The following is a 25414-nucleotide window of genomic DNA, read 5'->3' on the forward strand; positions in this document are numbered from 1 at the left end:
CATCCTGTTTGTTCCCCCACAAGAGCATGGTGGCCATTTTGGGTGGCCTTGCTCTTGTGCGATTTCAGGTCAAGATCTTGCCCCAAAAAAACATTTTTGGAGGGTCCACACATTTTTGGGTGCCATGTCCGAAAAAAGTGCCTTTTCCAGGTCTGCAATCTCGCACGGGTCATGTGTCTTGCATGGGATTTCAGACCCAGAAGACGGTGTCCTGGATTTGGGCCTCGCTGTGTTGGAGGGCATGCAGTCCTATGACCTGAAGCTCTGAACAGCCAACAGATGCTAGATGTTTTATGAACTTCAGATCCATACAGACAGTAGCGGCCAGTGTGGTGAAACAGAGGCGGCATCCTGAAACAGGTGTCACTGTTGCTTACCTGGATGGGGAGAATGGGGGCAAGGTTAGCGCTCCACAGGGGCACCAGTGGAGCCAATTAAGGCTTTGTACTGGTGTATTTGCATAGTCCTGACCTCACACCATGATCCCCTAGGTTGCAGATGTGGAGAAACAGAGGCTGAGAGGGCACAGCTTGCCTAGTGTGTTCACAATCGGGGTGAAACCAGAGACTTCTTGATGAGCAACTCAGTCCCTTAGCAACTACCCTGTATCAGCTGTCATGGCATTTCAGCATGGGGAAGGATCCTCCAGACACTTCCAGCTGGAAGCACCCTAAGTAGGCATGGTTCATGTTTCCCTAAAGCAAACATCACATTTTATCACTCACTTTATCACTTGTCCCTGAGGCTCAGCTGAAATAACTGCCCCATGACATCATCTCACACTTGTCCTCCATTCCAACCAGCTGTATTATTGACCTAGTAGGTCTTACCCACTGCTCCTTTGTTTGCAATCGTTAATCCCTTCTCTCCTTTCTTCTTCTTCTTCAGCTTTATTCCAGCAAACAACCCTTTCCTGCAAAACCAAACCAAACAAATAAAATTTAAAAAAGAGGAGCAGTCACAGAAACAGGTGGGGCCTGCAACAAAATGTTGCAGTGTGGAGTGGTCCCAGCCAGCCAGCCTCTTTCAAGATACTCTATTGTTTTTCAGACCCCAGCTCATGAGCTTTGCAGTGAGGAACTCCCTGCTGTCTGCGATAGAACCACCAACCGAGGTCTCAGAACGCTTGCTTTCCCTCAACCACCTCTGGTCCAGTTAACATCTTGAGTGTTTACATTCCCACTATGTGCTCTGGCATGAGTAACTAGACCAGGCTATCAGGAAGGTCTCAGACTGTGAACACCTATTCCTGGTGGGAGATATCAATACAGAGGTGGAGAGGACCATCACACATGGGACAACTGCATAGGCCACTTGGCATGGGCAGCATGAACGAGAATGAACAAAGGATGCTCAAACTGCCCTCATATCACAACATGATGAACATGTTGTTCTCTACCAAGGCAAAACACTGAGTGTCTTGTAGGCATCCAAGGTCAGGTCACTGGCACCAGCTGGACTTCAGTGTCACCAGGCAATCACCACTGAACAGTGGGTGTCACAAATAGATATACTTTATTGCAGGCATCCCCAAACTGCGGCCCTCCAGATGTTTTGGCCTACAATTCCCATGATCCCTAGCTAACAGGACCAGTGGTTGGGGAAGATGGGAATTGTAGTCCAAAACATCTGGAGGGCCGAAGTTTGGGAGTGCCTGCTGTACAGGATGTTGCAAAGTGATCTGGCAATTGCATAGATTTTAACTGTTCACCCTCTCTTCTTTCTACACATATCCCACACACCCTCTAAATCTGTTCCTGGGTTTTCCCTAACCCACTTGCAGATTTACAGGGTATGCAGTGGGCATGTGAGGAGAGGAGAGAGTGGGAATGTCCATAGTAGCACAGCTAAAACTCCTTGGACTAGCAGAACTGCAATGTTGCTGTCTTCCATTCATGGCCCATGGGTAGAAACTGTTCTTTAACCTGTTGGTGCGGCTTATCATCCTATATAATAAAGTCCAAGTTGTCCCTGCGTCCAAGCTGTCCCGTGTGTCCCTGGGATACTGCGCATGTGCCCCAGGGATACAGGGATTGGACAGCAGAGACTGCACGCGCACACTCTCCCCCCCCCTCTGCCTCCTCCAACCGCCGCTCCCGCCGGACACCGCCTCACTGCAGGGCATGTCAGGGAAGCGAGGGTGGAGGCTCATCTCGCATTATTGACCGAGGGAGCTGGCGTACAGCTTCCAGGTTATGTGGCCAGCATGACAAAGCCGCTTCTGGCAAACCAGAGCAGCACATGGAAACACCGTTTACCTTCCTGCTGTAGCGGTTCCTATTTATCTACTTGCATTTTGACATGCTTTCGAACTGCTAGGTTGGCAGGAGCTGGGACCAAGCAACGGGAGCTCACCCCGTCACAGGGATTCGAACTGCCGACCTTCTGATCAGCAAGCCCTAGGCTCAGTGGTTTAACCACAGCACCACCTGGGTCCCCCCTTCCTGAGTAATAACAAGCTAGTAATATTTGCAGCTCGTACCTGACAGTTAGCAACTAAACTAAATGTATTCAGGTTACAGAGACCTCAATAGGCACAAGTTTTTGTTACCTGATCAGTTATATCTTATTTCCAGAACTGCCAAAGTACATGAATTAATTACAGAAAAAAGCGCAGGTGAGGGCATCCGCACTTGAAAGAGTGAGACGAGTTACCAGCTTGTTTCTGCTGCAGGAGACTTTGGTAACACATCCAGCAAATTTCTCTGCGGAGAGTTATCCAGAGGGGCAGAAGGAGTCCTTCCAGGCTGTTGCTGTTTTCAGGTGGGATTCAATCGCAGACTGGCCAAATTCAGTTTGCACAAATTAAAGGTGAATTGGCACTCTTGCACAGCAAAACCCACTTCTGCCCCAGAATTGGACTCCTTTTTTTCGGGGGTGGGGGGTGGGAATCCCATTTTTGCTCAGCTTTATGTATAGCATCCATCTGAGGAGACTTCTGGCTAAAACAAAACAAAACCAGAAGCCTCCTCAAAATGGTGTTCCTCAGAACCCACCGTTGTTCCTAGGGGTGGAGAGGTACGGTGGTCAATGGGAGGTAAAGATGAACCCCCAGAGATGTGAGTAGCCATGACACCTCGCTGCACCAGCTCACATGAACAGCTACAGAGGAAATGTGGGTGGTGCTGTGGTCTAAACCATTGAGCCTCTTGGGCTTGCTGATTGGAAGGTCAGCAGTTTGAATCCCCGCGACAGGGTGAGCTCCCATTGCTCTGTCCCAGCTCCTGCCAACCTAGTAGTTCGAAAGCACGCCAGTGCAAGTAGATAAATAGGTACTGCTGTGGCAGGAAGGTAAACAGCGTTTCCATGCGCTCTGGTTTCCGTCACGGTGTTCCATTGCGCCAGAAGCTGTTTAGCCATGCTGGCCACATGATGCGGAAAGCTGTCTGCAGACAAACGCTGGCTCCCTCGGCCTGAAAGCGAGATGAGTGCCGCAACCCCATAGTCGCCTTTGACTGGACTTAACCACCCAGGGGTCCTTTATCTTTTACCTTCAACTGCTACGGCTGCCTCAGCGCCCTGCCAGCTTCCTCAGTGAGGAAGGGCAAAGAAGGGCAAAAGTGCATCACATCCTGCACCCTCAGAGCTTATTCACACTTCCACTTGTGCCGTGCCTGGAAAACATGGCTCTCCAAGTGGTTTTCCCCCCCCCCCCTGCTCTGCTCCTTTCCAGGCCAAGCAAACTTCCTTGGGAAGTGATGTGCTCTCCATCACTGGAAGATGCTTGGAGGAGATTGTAGCCACATATTCCTGCATTAGACTAGATGACATCCAAGATCCCTTCCAGCTATATACTTCTATGAGTCTCTTTTTTCATACAATTTTAATTAAATTTTCTGTTTTACAATTGTGAATGCTCATTTAAACATCCTTACGATATCAACAACCTCCCTTCTTCTCTTTCCATGGTTCATTCAGCATGCCATAAATCCCTGCATATTTTACATAAACTGAACCGTTTAGTATTCCACTATGACATCCATCAAAACTTATTTACACTGCTGAATTTATCTTAATGCTGCCAGCATTTTCAAGTGTACACTATTCTTTCCCCCCCCCAATATATTCAATAAACATTTTCCAGTCTTCTTTAAATGTATGATCTTCTTGTTCTCTTATTCTATATGTTAAGTACAATCAATTCCAATCAACTGCTTCTATGAGTCTCTTCTAGCATCTGGCCAAAATGAGAAACTTCAGTCTGAGACTGGAAAATTCTAGCCAAGGAGGATTGATGTTATTAGTAGTAGTAGTAGTAGTAGTAGTAGTATTTAGTATTTATATGCTGCCCATCTGACTAGGTTGCTCCAGCCACTCTGGGCAGCTTCCAACAAAATATTAAAAACACAGTAATGCATGCAGTCTCCCAGAAGCTACTGGATAGTCCTATCTGCTGGGGAGCAAATATGGGACAAGGATTTTCCCTTCATGCCTTGCCTGTGGATTCTCCAGAAGCATCTGATTGGCTACTATGGGTAACAGGATTCTGGACTACATGGGCCTTGGATTGGATGCTGTAGGGCTCTTCTTTTTTTTTTTTACCATTGCTCAAATGATTCCTGCATACGGTTTTTCTCGTCCCTGACATGGGCTGTGCTGTTCACAGCATGAGCTCAAGGAATCTGCCTTCTAGCTGATGCTTAGGTGTTTTTCAAAACACATGACCATAAAACAGCTTAACGGGTTTCAGAATGGGGCAGTTTTGCATAATCCACACCATTAATATCTAACCCAGCATAGCAGAGACCGTGGGAAATAAATAGACAAGTTACAAACTGAAGGTGCTGATTCCTAGGATGGTGAATGAAATAGCGTGTCCTAAATGCTTTCATCTTTAAGGAACTGAAAGCACATTTGCAAAGTTTTAACAGCACATTTATGCAAAGCAGTTTGAAGACGTGCCTGGCAACCACCGCCAACCTTTGACAGGGATCACAACAACCTTTGGCTAAACTGCTATTTCCATGTTTGTAATTGTATGAAAAGACACACCACTAATGATGTAAAATATGAAGGAATTTAAGCAGAATGATTTGTACAGCAGGATAGAGTAACCCTGCTTGCATGCTGCTGTGACACAAGTGTCCCTATTTTCAGGGACAGTCCTGGAATTACAAAAGCCATCCGGACTTCTGATTTGATCCTGGAATGTCCGCATTTCCCCTGCCAGCACCACTGTTGCATAACCTGCATAATATGCACAAAATATTCTTATACCTGAAATAGACTTGAAATTTATAGCTGTCACAGAATTTAGGTTTTTCTTGCGCAGAACATGGGTTACAAATTCTACTTAAATTGCCATGAAAACAGTGGGGTTTCAGAACACACAGTTACATGCTTAATTCCGCTAAGTGTGATTGTCTGGGTTGGACTGAAGCTTCCTCCAGCACTGGACAGAGGAAAAGCGGGTATGGGCTAACGCTTCATCTTTAGATAAGCAAAAGGCTTTTGACACAATAGAACAGTGTTTCTCAACCTTTTTTGGGCCACGGCACACTTGTTCCGTGAAAAAAATCACGAGGCACACCACCATTAAAAAAGTTAAAAAATTTAACTCTGTGCCGCCCTATATTATAATTATGACTGTAAGAAACACTTGCACTGAGCTTTGGGAAAGAGGAGGCGAAATATTGCTTTCCGGTGGGTTAGTGTTGTGCATTGGCGGCCGCCAGGCACGTGACAATGCAAATCGCCCTTCTCGCCGCCGCAGAACAGCGGTTGAGAAACGCTGCAATAGAAAATGAGCCAAATGAAGGTAGCAACTTCCACCCAATTCACAGCAGCATGTCCTAACAATGATGTCCATTCAAGCATAGTGAATTAACACTGCACGACACTGACTCGACTCTCCCTCTTCACTTGAACTAGGAGAAAACTTGCTTGCAGCCCTGTGTTTTAGAGTCCTGCAGAGTGTAACTACCCTGTTGCATTACTCTCTGTGGAGCCTGAATACATTCAAGGTCCAAGCTGCACACTGATTGATTGATTGATTGGGTTTACTTATATGCCGCTTTTCCACAGTGAGCTGTGTCCAAAGCGGCTTACAGCACACATTCAAAATATCAAAATACAAATATATGAAATATGGAGCACGTTGGTAGATTCAGATATGACAAAAACCAACAATTTAACAAACACAGTAAAAATTCAATACTACCAAAAAATAAATTCTAAGATTAAGTACATAAAAACAAAGCAAAACAAGAGTTGACTGAGAATAAAGTTTCTGACCAATTCTATGAAGACTTACAACACCTTCTAGAAATGACACCAAAGAAGGATGTTCTTCTCATTATAGGGGATTGGAATGCTAACGTAGGGAATCAAGAGATAAAAGGAACAACTGGCAAGTTTGGCCTTGGAGTTCAAAACGAAGCAGGGCAAAGGCTAATAGAGTTCTGTCAAGAGAACAAGCTGGTCATCACAAACACTCTTTTCCAACAACACAAGAGACAACTCTACACATGGACATCACCAGATGGGCAGCATTGAAATCAGATTGATTATATTCTCTGCAGCCCAAGGTGGAAAAACTCTATACAGTCAGCAAAAACAAGACCTGGAGCTGACTGTACCGTGTTTCCCCTTTTTAAATACGTAGTCAAAAAGTAAGGCATGGCAGGGTTTTTAATCGTTTGAGAAATGTAAGTCATACCCCGAAAATAAGCCATACTTCCGCGACGTGCGGAGCAAGACCACTGAGCGCCCCAGCCAACTAGCGGGACCCAGCACGGCGGCCGCAACAGGAGGAGGAAGCCTGTCAGGTTGGGTCGGTGCCTGGAAGCGGCGGCGGCTGCTGCAGCGCCAATAAAGCGTGCAGCAGTGCCGCACGGAGCACGGAGGGCACAAGCCAGCAGGACCCAGCTCCTGCAATGCCGGCCGTGGCAGGAGGAGGAAGCCTGCCAGGTCGGGTTGGCGCTCGGAAGCGGCGGCGGCTGCAGCGCTGACGAAGTGCAAAGCAGCACCGCTCGCTCTCTCTCTGTGGGTGTCAGTCTCTTTCTCTCTGTGCGCGCGCGCGTCTGTCTGTCTGTCTGTCTGTCTGTCTGTCTCTCTCTCTCTCTCTCTCTCCCTCTCCCCCCATGCGTCTTTCTCTCTCCCCCCCCCTGTGTGCGCGTCCATCTCTCTCTGTTTGTGATCGCATCTCTCCCCCCCCCCCGACAGAGAAAAGGTGCCGCGCAGGTTCCTCTTCGGCTCGTCATTCAGCTGCCCCGGCCTCCTCGCCGAGAGCTGACGCCGCTCCTCTCCCCCTCCTTCCCTTTCCCTCTTCCCTTCCTTGCGTCGGTCCGTCAGTTGGGGTTGCGTGCGCCAGAGGCGCAGGCCCTAGCCTTGTCCCCCTCGCGCTTCCCTCACTAGCGTCTTGGAGCGGGACGGGTCCCGGCCTCCCTCCCATTCCCCGGCCAGCGTGAGAGAAAATTGGAGATATGAAAGGAACAATTGGAGATATGAAAGGAACATTCCGTACAAAGATTACCATAATAAAGGACAAAAGTGGAAAGGACCTAACAGAAGCAGAAGACATCAAGAAGAGGTGCAAGAATACACAGAGGAATTATTGCAGAATTATATGGAGGGTTCTTATACCCCAGGTAGTGTGGTTGCTGACCTTGAGGCAGACATCCTGGAGAGTCAAATGGGCCTTAGAAAGCACTGCTAATAGCAAGGCCAGTGGAAGTGATGATATTCCAGCTGAACTATTTAAAATTTTAAAAGATGATCCTGTTATGGTGCTACACTCAATATGCCAGCAAGTTTGGAAAATTCAGCAGTGGCCAGAGGATTGGAGAAGATCAGTCTACATCCCAATCCCAAAGAAAGGCAGTGCCAAAGATTGCTCCAACTACCGAACAATTGCGCTCATTTCAAGGGGCTAGCAAGGTTATGCTCAAAATTCTACAAGGCAGGCTTGGGCAGTATGTGGACCGAGAACTCCCAGAAGTGCAAGCTGGATTTCGAAGGGGCAGAGGAACCAGAGACCAAATTGCAAACATGCGCTGGTTTATGGAGAAAGCTAGAGAGTTCCAGAAGAACATCTACTTCTGCATCATTGACTGTGCAAAAACATTTGATTGTGCCGACCACAGCAAACTATGGCAAGCTCTTAAAGAAATGGGAGTGCCTGATCACCTCATCTGTATCCTGAGAAATCTCTATGTGGGACAAGAAGCTACAGTTAGAACTGACTGGATATGGAACAACTGATTGGTTCAAAATTGGGAAAGGAGTACGACAAGGCTGTATATTGTCTCCCTGCTTATTTAACTTATATGCAGAATTAATCATGTGAAAGGCTGGACTGGATGAATCCCAAGCCAGAGTTTAGATTGCCAGAAGAAATATCAACAACCTCAGGTATGCAGATGACACAACCTTGATGGCAGAAAGTGAGGAGGAATTAAAGAACCTTTTAATGAGGGTAAAAGAGGAGAGCGCAAAATATGGTCTGAAGCTCAACATCAAAAAAACCAAGATCATGGCCACTAGTCCCATCACCTCATGGCAAATAGAAGGGGAAGAAATGGCGGCAATGAGAGATTTTACTTTCTTGGTGGTGACAGCAGTCACGAAATTAAAAGACACCTGCTCTTGGAAGAAAAGCAATGACCTAGACAGCATCTTAAAAAACAGAGACATCACCTTGCCTACAAAGGTCCGTATAGTTAAAGCTATGGTTTTCCCAATAGTGATGTATGGAAGTGAGAGCTGGACCATAAAGAAGGCTGATCGCCAAAGAATTTATGCTTTTGAATTATGGTGCTGGAGGAGACTCTTGAGAGTCCCATGGACTGCAAGAAGATCAAACCTATCCATTCTGAAGGAAATCAGCCCTGAGTGCTCACTGGAAGGACAGATCCTGAAGCTGAGGCTCCAATACTTTGGCCACCTCATGAGAAGAGAAGACTCCCTGGAAAAGACCCTGATGTTGGGAAAGATTGAGGGCACAAGGAGAAGGGGACGACAGAGGATGAGGTGGTTGAACAGTGTTCTCGAAGCTACCAACATGAGTCTGACCAAACTGCGGGAGGCAGTGGAAGACAGGAGTGCCTGGCGTGCTCTGGTCCATGGGGTCACGAAGAGTCGGACACGACTAAACAACTAAACAACAATAAAGTTTCTGAAATTTATGAAACATTTCCTTTAAAAAAGTCCCCAACAGTTAAGAGCTTGCATTTTCGCATTTAGATGTTGTAAGTGCATCCTTTTGATTTCAACATACCATTGATCAAATATCAACATTTGCAGAATCTCAGTATTCAGTACACGCTAGCAACATTCTGAGGTCCAAATCTGCAGTAACTTGGCCTATATGGCAGAGCTGGCCGGGAAAGGCAAGTATTGCATGTCACTGCAAGACATCCAAACCACCCCACCCCCAATTTATATTGTAGATGTTCCTAGCTAACAGGGACAGCACAAGCAAGCAGATCAGATCAGATCAGAGCTGGTGGCACCGACAACATCTGTAGAACTCTGGACTGGAACCACAGTGACAAAACAACAGGTCACCAAACCCAGAAAATGAAAAATGTAGTTAGGATCCTATGCATCCGATCCTATGCATGCTTACTTGGAAGTAAGTCCTGTTGCATTTGATGGAGCTTGCTCCCAGATAAACAAACAAACTTAACCAGCTGCACAGTATTCTTAAAAACACACACCAACTAATCCCAAAGTATCCTTTCACTTTACCTGTGAGATGGTGGAGTGGTAGCTGAGGGCTCTGGCTCCATGACTAATGCTTTCCTTCCCAGTGCTTGCCTTTTACATCTTGCGCCTGCTCCCCCCCGCCTTATAGCTGTCTTCGAGATTTATTTACTCCTAAATGATGGGTTAGTCAGATCTGCAAACACAGTCCCGGAATGCAGAACCTGCTGCTTGTGCAAACATTAGATTTCCTTGGCTCAGTTGGAAACTTTGGTTTTTCAATTGCTGGGCATGAAATAAGGAGGGGAGGGGGGATGCTTCACTGGCCACAAAACTGAGAGGTGGCTTCCACGCAAGAATTCTTGAGAACCGCAGTCACACGTTGCTTTTCTGAAATCAGGTGGAAGCAGAAATAGAATTGTGCTTCTACACTGTTGTATTATCTACAGGTGAAACTCGGAAAATTAGAATATCGTCGAAAAGTGCATTTATTTCAGTAATGCAACTTTTTATTTTTTATTTTTCTTTTAATTTTTACAAATGCTTTCTTTTGGAAATTCCACAGTAATAAAACAAATAGTTACAATAATACAAAAATAAACATCGCTATTACATTTCATTAATTACATTCCATTTATAATTGACCTGCCTAACGACAAATAATTACAACAAATCAAGGAATGACATATCTTGCTTTGCATGCCATGCATCTATCTCATATATTGGTTTCACCTTTTAAATTGTGTTACTGAAATAAATGGACTTTTCAACGATATTCTAATTTTCTGAGTTTCACCTGTATTAGTGCCCTTCCCTATGGCCAAGGCCTTTCTCTGATGTCCTACAAAAGTCCCCAGCAACATTAGTTAGTAGCTTCCTCCTTAATTTAATGACTAGTTTAAAAACATTTCTTTCTTTTACAGTGAAACACCACTTTTTCACTATAAAAGAGGGAAATAATTGGGGTGGGGTGGGGAGAATACTAATTAACACCCTGCCAAAAGTGCTATTCATGTATAAAATACATGACGGGGTTCCATATTCCATATAATAGGAGTCTGTGTGGCTGGCCAAACCTAGGCATTGTGAAGCCAATACAAGCCAGCATCACTAGGGTTGCCAGACTCAATAGAGGACAGGACTTCTGTGCCTTTAATTGCCCTGCTCTCTTTTGAGTCTGGAAACCTTAAAGAGAAACCAGCAGACCCTTTGTTTAATTTCCAAGCAAAGGGTCTGCTGGATTCTCTTTAAGGTTTCCAGACTCAAAAGAGAGCAGGGCAATTAAAGGCACAGAAGTCCTGTCCTCTATTGAGTCTGGCAACCCTAAGCATCACCAACACCAGAAAGTTAACCAGAAGAATGTGAAGAGAAACCATTGTATATGTGTAGCTGTTCATGATTCCTGAGCAGACATCTGAGTGCAACACACACACCCCAGGGGGGGGGGGGGGCTAATAGCACAACTTCACACAAATCCTCTTCGGTTAAAAGGGTTTATTTAAAAGGCATTTCATCATCAATCCTCCAGCTATGCTGAACAGAAAGTAATAACAATGGCAGAAGCTGAAGGAGGAAGCATTTAATTAAAGGTACAGCACTCCCTAAAAGCTTATAAAGTCATACGCTTTTAGCCATTACTTCGGCTTTAAATAAAAGCAACTACTGGTTTTGTGAGTAGATACCATGTAACACACCCGTGAGCCATACGCCAGTGACACCTCTGAGTTAACCCCACATGCTAAAATTTGAATTTAATAAAATCACTGCAAATTCCACTCAGAAATCAAGCATAGGAGTTGTTAAATCCTCTTCAGGCTGGTACATACAACACAGTCATTTCCTATTGTCCAGCCCTAATATGGTTGCCACAAGCTGGACAACGTTGACATGCCACTATTGGATACGTGGAGAGCGACTCTAAGCATTGTACTTATATTGTATGGCACTTGCTATGCAGGCTAGGTACTTTCTCTCATGCAAGAAAACAATATTCTGTAAAAAAAAACCATGTTGAAATGAATCAGGAAACACATTCCTTTCGAAAACAAAGAGGGGAATGTTGGAGAAATTAACGATTTCTTAAAATTGTATCATTCTGATGATTCTGTTTTCTTTTTAGGCTATATGGCCTAGCTAAACTAAAAAGGCCTGTACCTGTCTTTTACAGTTCAGAACAGTGATGCGTGGTCATTGGACTCTAAGGGGACTAGGTTAGTCCCTTAAATGTTTCCCAGTGCCTCATTCCCAAAGCCCGGGAAGCTTCTGCTCACGTGCGCAACATCAGGACATCACAATGTCACACACATTACTGCCCCCCTATGAAAAATTTCACTGCAAGCCACTGAGTACATAACTAGCTGCTTTTAGGCACTGTACATGGTGAATATCCATTCCAGAGCACTGAAATGAAAAAAAACTGTTAGAATCAATGGTGGCCGGCCACTGTATGCATTTAAAGAGAATCGGCTAGGTATGGCAACTGTGATTAATCTTGAATTGTTTCGTAGACAGATGAAAGAGGACATTGGAAGACTTTTAATGAACAGGAAAATCAGTCAAAGTCTTCATAAAGAAAGACACTGAAAAACTGTTGCATGTAATCACATGGTATTATAATGAGGGCTAATCTGAAGAGCCAAATGGTTTTGATTGGTTCAGGATGATGACGTTGGGTTGCCACAATTAAGATTGCTGTGATCCTTTGATTGGTGAATAGAAAAGACTTGTGTAGCCTGGAAATATATTTTAAAAATTGATTTGGGTTCAGTGGGACTTACTCCCAGGCAAGTAAGTATATTATGGCTGGGAAAAATACTTTTGCCCCTGTTCCCAAACTCTAGTGGAACAGGGCCTGAAACTTGAATTACTTGGCTTCATATTCATGATTTTCCTAGGAAACTTGCACTCATTTTGGAGACTGGAAAGTGGTATTAAATTTACACATAAATTATGTCATTAACTCATGCCACTAATCCGCTAGGAAGTGTGCTGTTATTAATTTATCCTTCTGTTCCCCCTGCCTCTGTTAAACAGAAACTCTGCTCTATTGACAAAGGAGGTGTTTATTTGGACATTGTGATAAATTTAGGTGGGAACTGAATCCAGCCACAAGCCATTTTATCAGGCTTAAGCAAGAAGAGGCATTTCCACTGAACTGAAAAATGACTCCAGTTCAGCCTTCTTATGGCAGGGCAAGAACCTCCATATAGGAATGAGAGAGAAACCCAATTCAGTTTGTATTTAAATGTACATTTAAATAATTCACAGTTTTCAAAATGATGTGTACTCCTATGAATTTTGTAGCTCTAAAGCTAGGTAATGTGGGAAAAAAACACACACTAGGGTCAAGTATGCATATAAATGAAAACATTAGTGAAAATAACATACAGAAATGCAGTATGTTAGTGGAATGTGCTTTGCAAAAATGTGCTTGTTTGGAGAAATTAACACTAAAACATGCTGGTGAATTTTCATGAAAACTATTTTTTTTAAAAAAAAATTTTGCAAACTAATGTAGAAATCTGGAGAGCTGAACTTGAGAGTGGAAAAGTGAGAAACTGAGCAAAACCAAAGCAGACATATTTGCCCACCCCTGCCTTCAACAAACGCACAATTCCCATTTCCCTTTTCCTTTTTACTGGTCCCAAGAAAATTGAAATGCTGAAGATAAACACTTCCCAAACTGGTTGCCTCAGCCCTAGCCAGGATGGCCCAAAGTAAGGGGTGATGGGCATTGCACTTCAACAACATCTGGAGGGCACCAATTTGGGGTGGCCGCTCTACAACAGTGGTCTTCAACTAGTCCAGACCTGAGACACACTGCTGGCTCCCAGCCTGTAACATGGGACCCACTTTCACATTTTCACTTCTGATCCAACTTCTCTCATTGTTATGGACCAGACTTGGGCTGGTCATAACCTCTCTGTCTAACTTACCTCACATAGTTGTTGTGAGGTTAAGGCAGGGAACCACGTGCACTGCTCTCTGAGCTTGGTGGTGAGGTGGCGAGCGAAGTAAGTCATGATCAGGGGTGCAAGAGCAGAAAAGGGGAATCTCTGGCTCTTCAGATGCCCTTTGACTCCTACTCCCAACAGCCTCAGGCAGCCTGGCCATTGGTCAGGGCTGAGGAAGTCAGGCAGGATTTAAAAAGCCACAGGTTCAGCATCAGGGAGAGAGGGAAGGAGAGAGGTAGGCAGAGAGACAAAGAGAGAGAGAGAACCTCGTAAGATTTTAATAAAAAATTGGACTAAACTGATGCACAGTTTCGAACCAGACACACTTTGTTCTTGGGGTTGGCTTTTTCTTCTGCCTTTTTCAATGGGCATATTATTTTGTTATGCTCTCAGAAACGATAAAAAATGGATTTTTTAAAAAAGAGGAAAGCAGTAACTGAAGTGGGAAAACGGTGGAGAATAAAGTAGAGGATGGTGAGAGGCAAATTAAGTTCAGCTCTGCAAAGATATTGCCCTGTCAGGAAACAGAGGGAACTCACGAAGGTTTTATTGAAACATGCTGGACTTCCTTTGATTCCTCTCTTTCTCTCTCAGACAAATAGACTTTCTTGTCTAGAATCCACATGAAGTCTCCTTCCTTTCTTCTGCTCTCCATTGCCAGGCACTGTCTTTCCATTGTTGGCTCAAGCAGTGGCAAGATCAGCCGCCACTCATTCCTTCCTAAATATAACAACTGGAGGCATGATTTAAAATAAAATAACGAAGCTTAAACTACCCGGGACAACAACAATGATGCTTGGATTTTATTAACCCATCCATTGCACAAGACATGCACCAGTAGAGGGAGATTATTGTGGAACTAATCATTAAGGAGAGTTGTAGAGCAAAATCAAACTCTTTGCCTCAGGGTAGAAACTAGCATTGCCCATCATGTCTCTCTCCATTTAATATACTGTTTAAATATACCTTGAGATTTTCTCTGAAGTTGGTGCACTGTTCAGACATCATTCAGAAAGTTTACTGGGTGTTTCTCTATATCAATAATGTGTTCCAGCTTTACTCTGATAAATATTCAGATCAGACTCTCTTGACTCAATATGTCGGCACATTTTTATCATTCCAATGCTCGTGGGGTTCTATTTTATTTTTGCCATTGCTTGGAGGAGCTATGGAACAGCCCCCGTAACAATGAATTTGTGAGGTTGTTTTGCTACAGCCTGCTGTTTTCTCTCTTTGCCTGGTTTTGCGGCATGCTCACAGTACATGTGCCGCCATACTTGAGCACTAATTGATTTAAGTGAAGCTGAGAAAGAGGAGTGTTGGGCTTTCTGAGTTTTCTGTTCGGCTACACGCAAAGCCCTGCATGACCTTGGAGTCAAAGCGGGAAGGGAGCTTACTAAAGTGGGATCAGAGCCAGGGCTTTTTCGGCCGTGGCCCCAATCTGGTGGAACGCTCTGTCACAAGAGACTAGGGCCCTGCGGGACTTGACATCTTTCTGCAGGGCCTGCAAGATGGATCTGTTCCCCCAGGCCTTTGGCAAAGGCACAGTCTGACCCCTCTCTCTCCTTCTGTAATCCTCATAGAACTCTAACACAATGGTTGCCATTAATTTGATTCTGAAATGATTTTAGAACGTATTTAAATTAATTGACTGTGTGATTTTATGTACACTGTGCTATTTTTACTTGTTGTTAACAGCTCTGAGCCTGGCTTTGGCCAAGGAGGGTGGGATACAATCATCATCATCATCATCATCATTATTATTATTAGGCAGCTGCTGCAAAGCTGCTGTGGCTTCTGCTCCTTCCTCCTCCTATCTTTCAGCTCTGCACCCTCTCCTGCCCCTGAACGGCTGTCTGTGCCTGGCTCTTCTCTTTCCCTTGAGCCTGTTGCTTCTACCACCTCCCAGCCTCCCTCCTCCTCTGACCTGTCTTCAGAGTCCACCCCCATGATGTTGGCTGTGAGCTTTCCTCCTCTGCTGCTTCCCTGGGGAATTCTTCGGCTGGAGACGCCCCCTACTCCTCTTCACCCAGCCAGTCCCTTACAGTTGTGGAACAGATATTATGTGGCACCTGTAACCGTGCCAATTCTGCTGATCGAAAGGGTTGAGGGGGCACACAGGTGGAAAAGCGATCCTGTAGGTACATGGGTCCCAAGTTGTTAATGGCTTTATATAGTAAAAGTAACACCTTGGAACTGCAAATCAGCAAGCAGTGCAGATCTCTCAACCTCTCTCCTGTCAGCAATCGCCCTATGTGTTAAATCAGGCACGTCCAACAGGTAGATCACTGGATGTCTGTTGTAGATCACTGGTAGATCACTGGCTTTTCTCCTCCCTAAAAAAAAGCTACACAATATAGACCTGAACCCCTAAAAATGGGCCTTCCTCTTCCCTAAAAGAAGCTCAACAACTTTGACCTGGAGCCCCCAAAAGGGGGTAGATCAGGCACCCCCAAACTGCGGCCCTCCAGATGTTTTGGCCTACAACTCCCATGATCTCTAGCTAACAGAACCAGTGGTCGGGGAAGATGGGAATTGTAGTCCAAAACATCTGGAGGGCCGAAGTTTGGGGATGCCTGGGGTAGATCATTGCCAGTTTTTAACACTGAGAGTAGATCGCAGTCTCTTGGGAGTTAGCCACCCCTGTGTTAAATTTCTGCACATGTGCGATACGGCCAGCACTGACCCTGCGCCCTGCAAAGGGGGCAAGACTCCCCTGTGTAGGTCTCCTGAGGAATTTCAGCTGTGAAGCAGAGACTTGTGAGTTTTTTGGAGAGGACTGAGGTCTGCAGGTGGAAAACAAATTGCTAAGCAATCTTGGCCCATCCCTAGAGCAAATAAAGGCCGGACCAAATAAACGTATTTGCTTCTCTGGCATTTGTCATCGTTTCGGAATCTGGGGGGAAAGTGTCCCCAGCAGTGCCGTAGGGGTATATCGAAAGACAAGAGCCCAAAAGGAAAACCTCACAAAAACATAATGTCTAAATAAAAGGCTCTATTTGCAAGTGTTTGGGGAACTTGGTTTGTATCTTGCCAAGAGAATGTGCACAGCTCTTCGTTTCCAAATAAGCAGTTCCGTATGCATGCCGATTGGACCAGCTCTGAGCTAAAACGCAGGTTGGTTTACATGAATGCTGCTGTCCAATGCAAAAAACAAAACCTCCCCCCTATCATAATTTTCTCAAGGTGGGGGATTGAAGGGATGAGGGAGGACAGCTGAGAGGGAGTTGGAAGTGCAACAGCAGAGATCATTCGGTTTGTATCTTTAATTGTTAATTTTGTTAAGTGTTAGAGTCAACTAGCCAACAATGGTTCCATGTGAAAATTTGATTCCTTCAGTGCGCTCTATGTGGGGCCTCCCTTGCGCTTGGTCTGGAAACTTCAATAAGTGCAGGATGCTGCAATATGGTTGCTGCCAGGAGTGAGATCCTGTCAACATGTCTCACATCTGTTCAGACAATTGAAAGGAATTCATATTTTAGTGTGGCAGCTCCTAAACTCTAGAACTCCCTGCCTATTTCCATTAGGCACTTTCTTTGTATCCTTTTTCAGCACCAGCAAAAACAAACAAAACAAAAAACTGTTTGAACAAACCTATCTGCATTTTAATTTTCTAGTACATATTTTCAACTGTTGTTTTTGTTCATATTCACATTCTTCAAACCTTGTTTTTAACTTTCTTGACAATTGTTTATGTACATTTTATATTATTTGCAAACCTTTGGGCCGAAACAGGTCCCCTACCCTTATTTAGGAAACTAAAGAGTGCATTTTATAGGTTACTAACTGTAACTACCAGCTCCAAGTATTGCATAGAAAAGGTGCTTATTAGTACAGACTGCAGCTTCACCATTTAATCGCTAAGTGACTCTGCAGCATCACCTAGTGGTTCTGGAGACCACACAAAACCAGCAGATTTTCTAATACTTTTTAAATAAATAAAAAAACTTCACTTTGCTCCATCAGAGAAACTATGGGCTGTCTTAATAGCAGGAGTGGCTTTATTTGTATAAATCTTCTAAGTATGCAGCAATAGAAAGGATCCCTCTCCCTCATTAAATGTATCGGTCTAATTTGTCTGCTACTGTGTGGGAGCAATAAGCCAGCCACAGAGCACTGAAGCATTGGGGACAGAGTCAGACTCAAAACAAGCAGAATCTGGTAAAGGGATGAGCTGGAAATATGCGGTGGGGTGGGGGAATACAGCAGGAGAAATGTGTTGCACTGCTTAAGGCAAGATGCTTCTCATGTCCCCCCCCCCTTTTCTGGCTCCTGATCTGAATAGGACTGCAATACCTCAAGGACCGCCTCCCCCCATATAAAACCGGCCCGGACCCTGTGCTCATCTTCTGAAACCCTTCTTCATGTGCCTCCTCCATGTGCGGTCCGGAGAGTGGCAACACAAGAACAGGGCCTTTTCTGCAGTGGCTCCCCATTTGTGGAATGCTCTCCCCAGGGAGGCTCACCTGGCACCTTCATTACATATAAGTTAGGTGTCAGGAGAAAACATTGCTCTTTAACCAGGCCTTTGGCTAATTAAACCATCGATGGCCTTTTCAATGTGTTTGTGGCAGGCGGTTATTGGTTACATTATGCAGTTTGTGTTTTTCTTTTATACAGTGGTACCTCATTTTACCAACGCAATTGGTTCTGGAAGTCTGTACTTAACCTGAAGCGTACTTAACCTGAAGCGAACTTTCCCATTGAAAGTAACGGAAAGTGGATTAATCTGTTCCAGACAGGTCCGCGGAGTACTTAAACTGAAAATACTCAAACCGAGGCGTACTTAAACTGAGGTATGACTGTATGTTGTAAAGCACCTTGTGATCTTCAGGTGAAGGTGGTATAATAATAATAATGTGCAGAATATGTCAGTCAGGACAGGAGTGACAATATTAGTCTCCGGTAGTGTTTTCTGGAAAGCAGTGAAATGGATATTTGGCAATTGGCTGCTCAATCATCCATGCAGTGCCAACATGCAGGACAAATGTCCTATTTATTACATGGGTGAGCTGGTCCTAGATAGATCAGTATTGTTATTCTAAAGGCACAGGATGCAGCCTTCTTGCTGAAGCTGGTCAGTGGCTAGATGGGAGACCATCAGTCGGTAGAGCATGAAACTCTTATTCTCAGGACCGTGGGTTTGAGCCCCATGTTGGGCAGAAGATTCCTGCATTGCAGGGGGTGGACTAGATGATGATGATTCTATGGTTGCCTTGAGCTCCATAATAGAAGACACGTGGGATGTAAATGGAGGCAGTGAGAGATTTTACTTTCATGGGTTCCATGATCACTGCAGATGGTGACAGCAGTCACGAAATTAAAAGACGCCTGCTTCTTGGGAGAAAAGCAATGACAAAAGAGGAGAGCGCAAAATATGGTCTGAAGCTCAACATCAAAAAAACCAAGATCATGGCCACTGGTCCCATCACCTCCTGGCAAATAGAAGGGGAAGAAATGGAGGCAGTGAGAGATTTTACTTTCTTGGGCTCCTTGATCACTGCAGATGGTGACAGCAGTCACGAAATTAAAAGATGCCTGCTTCTTGGGAGAAAAGCAATGACAAACCTAGACAGCATCTTAAAAAGCAGACACATCACCTTGCCTACAAAGGTCCGTATAGTTAAAGCTATGGTTTTCCCAGTAGTGATGTATGGAAGTGAGAGCTGGACCGTAAAGAAGGCTGATTGCCAAAGAATTGATGCTTTTGAATTATGGTGCTGGAGGAGACTCTTGAGAGTCCCGTGGACTGCAAGAAGATCAAACCTATCCATCCTGAAGGAAATCAGCCCTGAGTGCTCACTGGAAGGACAGATCCTGAAGCTGAGGCTCCAATACTTGGCCACCTCATGAGAAGAGAAGACTCCCTGGAAAAGACCTTGATGTTGGGAAAGATGGAGGGCACAAGGAGAAGGGGACGGCAGAGGACGAGATGGTTGGACAGTGTTCTCGAAGCTACGAACATGAGTTTGACCAAACTGCGGGAGGCAGTGGAAGACAGGAGTGCCTGGCGTGCTATGGTCCATGGGGTCACGAAGAGTCGGACACGACTAAATGACTAAACGACAAGGATGTAAATGAAGTAAATAAAATAAAACGCACAGCGATAGCAGCTTGCTCCCAGCTAAATCGGAGCCCTGATTATCTAACTAAGGATCACCAACCAAAATACTCACAGGAAAATCTGGGTTTGCTACAGTGTCAGGGCTGGGGGAGACCACCAGAACCTCCTTTTAGTTGAAAGGCCACTATAGAGGTGGCACTGGGGGTGGCGGCTGCTGAGGTGGCAACAGAGCTGGTCTCCAAGAAGTATGCCATAGCTGTGGCTGCTGCCATTGGAGCACACCATGCATTCCTTGGAAGCCGGCTCTGCTGCCCCTATGGATCCTGCCGCCTGAGGCAGCTGCCTCGCCTTGCCTCACAGATGAGCCGGCCCTGTTTCACACCCTGGAGAAAGGTGATAAATACTTTCCCTGATCCCACCAAAGATGTCATTAGCTCCATAGGGGAAAGCATACAGATACAATCCTGGCATCTCTTTTTGTTTCCTCCTGTGTGGAGCCAATAGCACTTTTGGGTGGTGATTGTCAGGAGGCGTGCTATTTAGATGGGGGAAAGAGTGGAGGGAAGCAGTTAAATATCCCCTCTATTAGTGCCACTTCCCTGTTCCTTGAAAGCAGCCTTGTAAAGATGCTAATTATTAAAACACTTTTTTTTAAAAAATGCCTAGTTTAGCCCTAAGAGAAGTTTTGTTTCAAGAAAGGGAAGTGGGTATCAACAACAACAACAACAACAACAACAAAGCTCAGGTAAATAAAGCAAAATTTCTCAGGCAGCAGGAAGCACTCAGCAGACTTGTTTGTCGAGTTTCTTGATAGCCGTAATTTGCATCTCTTTATGTACATATTGGCTCTAAAATGGATTCTCCAGTCACAGGACAATTGGTTTCCGTCTCCCCTGCTCCATCTCTCTCTATCTGCTCCATGCCTAGGCACCTGCTCACCTCAGCATCGGGGACTTGTCTGCTGTTAAGGTAGCAGGTGTGCTTAGTTCTTGGCCTTGTGACCTGGGAAGCTGCAAGAGGGAGAAGATGAAGGGGCGGTCCTGTTGAGCAAGCAGGACATCTATCCTCATTGCCCAATGGCAGGGTTGGTTACGATCGGTGTCAATCAACACCGCAGACAGGCTTGACCTGCTCGTTTTATTTTATTATATGTGTGTTTTTAGTACCAAAAAGCTTCTTCCAATAACCTTAACATAACTTTCAGAAATATCTTTGTTCCGGAAAAGGGAAGTGCTTGTACGCGAAGAGAGATATTTGGTGAAGGGAATAAAGCATGTGCAGAGTGAGCATGTGCAGAGTGACACACATTCTCACACCAAATGGCCGCAGGAAGGTCACATGCTCTGGTTGAGTGCAAAGGATGGTCCCCATGATCAGGGAACCTCTCCTTTTAGAGGCAAACCTTTGAGCTTGAGACTTTGAGACTTTGCAACAAGCACCTCATAATTCACTTTCCAGTATACCTGAAGGAGCGTCTCCACCCCCATCATTCTGCCCAGACACGGAGGTCCAGCGCCAAGGGCCTTCTGGCAGTTCCCTCGCTACGAGAAGCCAAGTTGCAGGGAACCAGGCAGAGGGCCTTCTCGATAGTAGCACCCACCCTGTGGAATGCCCTCCCACCAGAGGTCAAAGAGAACAACAATTACCAGACCTTTAGAAGGCATCTCAAGGCAGCCCTGTTTAGGGAAGCTTTTAATGTTTGATGGATTTCTGTATTTTAACATTTTGTTGGAAGCTGCCCAACAAATTATTATTATTATTATGTGTTCCAGCAAGGCATTAGGGGGTCTTGTCGTCGTCACCAAGCACTTGGGTGGGAAATACAGTATGCTGGTTTCCCTACTAGTCCATATGACTTACAGTGTTTAGCATGGACTGCGGAGAACAGGGAAAAGGGGGAAATTTTTCACTTAAAGGCAAACCTATCTAATGCACATTTTCCAAAACAACATCTTAAACGGAAGCACAGCCCATCCTTCAAAACCCACAGTTCCCCAAAGTTTGCACTGCAGCACTCAAGTCATTTAACATGTACAAAAACACATACAGTGGGTAAAATGTGCATATAAATTCATATATTGGTGCCTTAAAGTAGGGGGAATTGTATTGCAAAATGTGTCTGCTAATGTTTCTGCTAGGGAAAACGGCATACAAAAATGTATTTAATAAGAGGCATTCACAGCAAAATGCTTACAGATTTTCAAGATGACTTTTTTAAAAAGGGAATTGCACACTGATGTGGACGTGTGGAAAACTGAATGTTAGACTGGAATCTGAAATGGACACATTTGCCCATCTCTGCCACAGAATGTTAGTGTTTTGGGGCACCCTGGAGATCAACAAGCCCACCCTCCTGCTTAATGCCAAATCTGCAATGCAGGCTGCACCTGCAGCATCCATCCAGCCTTGGCTTAAATATGCATGGGTGGCTTTCTGCTTATCCCTCAACAGATGAATCCAGAGTTGAGAGTTTAGTGACGTAATGTGACCTAGAAGCAAAGCAGAGAGCTGGAGAGAGAGTCGGAGCAATGTTAGAAAGCAATGTTTGATTTCTGTTTGAATCCAAGACTGCAAACTAGCGGAAAAAAGAAGAGAATTTTGGGGGTGCTAATGCTGTGGTCCCCTCCATCGTAGACTCGGGTTGAATATATGTGTAAATAAACCATCCATCATAAAGGCCAAGATCATGGCCACTGGTCCCATCACCTCCTGGCAAATAGAAGGGGAAGAAATGGAGGCAGTGAGAGATTTTACTTTCTTGGGCTCCTTGATCACTGCAGATGGTGACAGCAGTCACGAAATTAAAAGACGCCTGCTTCTTGGGAGAAAAGCAATGACAAACCTAGACAGCACCTTAAAAAGCAGAGACATCACCTTGCCGACAAAGGTCCGTATAGTTAAAGCTATGGTTTTCCCAGTAGTGATGTATGGAAGTGAGAGCTGGACCATAAAGAAGGCTGATCGCCGAAGAATTGATGCTTTTGAATTATGGTGCTGGAGGAGACTCTTGAGAGTCCCATGGACTGCTAGAAGATCAAACCTATCCATTCTGAAGGAAATCAGCCCTGAGTGCTCCCTGGAAGGACAGATCGTGAAGCTGAGGCTCCAATACTTTGGCCACCTCATGAGAAGAATCCTTGGAAAAGACCCTGATGTTGGGAAAGATTGAGGGCACTAGGAGAAGGGGACGACAGAGGACGAGATGGTTGGACAGTGTTCTCGAAGCTACGAACATGAATTTGACCAAACTGCGGGAGGCAGTGGAAGACAGGAGTGCCTGGTGTGCTTTGGTCCATGGGGTCACGAAGAGTCGGACACGACTAAACGACTAAACAACAACAACATCATAAAGGCATCACCGTCTTCACTGTGCTTCATTTCCAAAAGGATACATGAACTCTGGCTAAGCACCTGAAATCCCTGGAATCTCACACCTCTTAAGAGATTCGGGTGGTGGGCAACTATATGTTAGCTCCCTGAAACAGAAGTGCTTCCTTGAGGAGGGGGGAGATGTCTGGGTCCTGTCCAGCAACTGATTGACAACTGCACAGTTGCCTATGCAGCAACAGCCTTCATAAATTTAAGCAACAGCCTTTATAAATTAATCTTGCTATTTTTCAAAAAGCCAAAATGAAACTTCCTTCTTCCTGAGTTCTCCTGAGGTTTCCGTGCATCCACATCATTAAAGCATTAGAGTCCCTCCAGACTGCTGGGTTTTGTTTTGGTTTTTTGCAGCTGCATTCTGCAACATGTCATTAATGCAATAATAGCAATGTTATTAGTGGTGGATTTAAACAGGACCATCCACACACCATTCCATTAGTTGTTCTGCGATGCTTCCGCAATGTTGCCGCGTTATTGGTGCCTAGAGGGTCACTCTTGGACTGACGTACAACATGAGCGGGACAAGAATTAATCAGACTGTTTGCAGTACAAAGAGTTGCAGGATTTCAGCAGGATGTTACAGGGCACACACTGATGGGCAATGATGTGGTGTGTCTGCCCTGAAATACTTGCAGACGCAACCAGTATTGAAAGAGGGATTGTGTTTAACTGCCCCAATACCTTCATGAGTACAAATTACCATGCATGCACCATCTTAACCATGCATAGAAGTTCCCATTGTGTTGGAGGTATCTACTCCTGGTAACAAAATATATATATAAAAAAATCCTTCCAGTAGCACCTTAGAGACCAACTAAGTTTGTCATAGGTATGAGCTTTTGTGTGTATGCACACTTCTTCAGATACACTGAAACAGAAGTCACCAGACCCTTATGTATAGTCAGAGGGTGGGGAGGGGTATTACTCAGAAGGGTGGTGGGAATGGGTGATTGGCTGGTAGGAGTGGTAAACCTGTTGACGACTGTTAATGACTGTTAACGACTGCAATTGGTCTTGCAGGAAAAATCAAGGGGTGAGATGGCTAAAGAAAGCTTTATCATGTATAATGAGATAATAATCCAATGTCTTTATTCAGACCAGGTCTCTCCATGGTTTTAAGCTTGGTAATGAGTTGCAATTCAGCAATTTCTCTTTCCAGTCTGTTTCTGAAATTTTTCTGTAATAAGACAGCTACTTTGAGATCCTATAATGTCCTGGGAGATTGAAGTGTTCTCCTACTAGTTTCTCTGTCTTGTGATTCCTGATGCCTACCTGTAACAAGTACTCCTGGTAAGTTTGCACAGGATTGCAGCCTTAAACTAATCCAATAGCCATTCCCTCTTAAAAAAAAAAACCTTGCATAGGATCCAGGGAAGGGCTTAAATAGTTTTCTGGTGTCCATTCAGATCTTTAAAAATGTAATCCTAGAAATAACTGCTAAGGCTCCAAGAGCCCACTGCAAAGCTGGGCGTATCTGAACCCCTCAGTTTAAATGCATTCTGATTTCTGCATAGGAGCAGAATTTATGCAGGTCTGCATAGGACCAGACTGTGGGCTAAACAGTGGAATCGTACAACTGAGTTCAATGACCTTTTTCTCCCAGGAAACTGGCATAGCATTGAAGGCCCAAAGATGCTTGGGAGTTGTCAGTCAGATTAAGCTGAAAACAAAATGAAACTCCCTTCAGAGAAAGAAAACAAAAACTAAACACAACATAGCAAGACTTTCTTTGGCCATTTGTTGGCATACTGCCCCTATTCCTGGACCCGGTTTATTTTCAGCCACTGTCCCCCATCTCACAATCTGCCCATGTAACCCAGAAAAGGAGGCTTACTTTTGCAGCTTCTCCATCGTTCCGCTCTCAACCCTTGCTTGTCGATGGTCTGCTAAAGGCTGTGTGTTCTGCAACTAATCCAGAGGCATATCATTGCTGCTGCTGCTGCTTCTGCTGCTGTTGCCACCAACTATAGGATCTGCCAGGAGTTAAGCCTACCAAGATATCAGCCACTCCAGGAGGGTGGGGCTGTTTAAACATATGACTGTGCTTTTCTCATTCTGTACAAGAATGCCCAGGACCATGACATTAAATGAGGCGGTGTAAAACTAGGTAGATTTGGCATTTTCCTTCAGCAGGATTGTGAGATAAGCATCAGATTGCTCATTGTTTCGGAAAGTTTAGATCAGCTCCCCCAGCAGCCTCTGACTTGATGTGTGCGGAACAGCACCTTTGCCATGCTCCAATTCTGTTTCATAGTGAATATTTGTGGGCATATCTCTACAACGGGGTTTCCCAAAGTGGGCGATACTGCCCCCTGGAGGCACTGGAATGATCCAGGGGGGCAGTAGTAGCCTTGGGTGCAATTGGGGG

At 44.9% G+C, this 25414-nt stretch overlaps 1 protein-coding gene across 2 annotated transcripts in view; it reads right to left on the reverse strand.

The window, feature by feature from the left end:
* Positions 1 to 25006, reverse strand: part of FER1L6 (fer-1 like family member 6) — a 127472-nt gene extending 102466 nt beyond the window's left edge. The window contains exons 1-2 of one of the 2 annotated variants that reach the window (XM_035125519.2): positions 24881 to 25006; positions 831 to 913 (exon numbers count right to left, since the gene is read on the reverse strand). In XM_035125519.2, the coding sequence (XP_034981410.2) occupies positions 831 to 913; positions 24881 to 24897 (100 nt within the window). In that variant the 5' untranslated portion in view covers positions 24898 to 25006. Of the gene's footprint in view, positions 1 to 830; positions 914 to 9690; positions 9902 to 24880 lie in introns of those variants that run through there. The other variant, XM_035125518.2, reaches the window with a different exon arrangement.
* Positions 25007 to 25414: the final 408 nt, after the last annotated feature.

The sequence above is a fragment of the Zootoca vivipara genome, chromosome 8, assembly GCF_963506605.1.
Source record: "Zootoca vivipara chromosome 8, rZooViv1.1, whole genome shotgun sequence".
NCBI classification, from domain to species: Eukaryota; Metazoa; Chordata; class Lepidosauria; order Squamata; family Lacertidae; genus Zootoca; species Zootoca vivipara.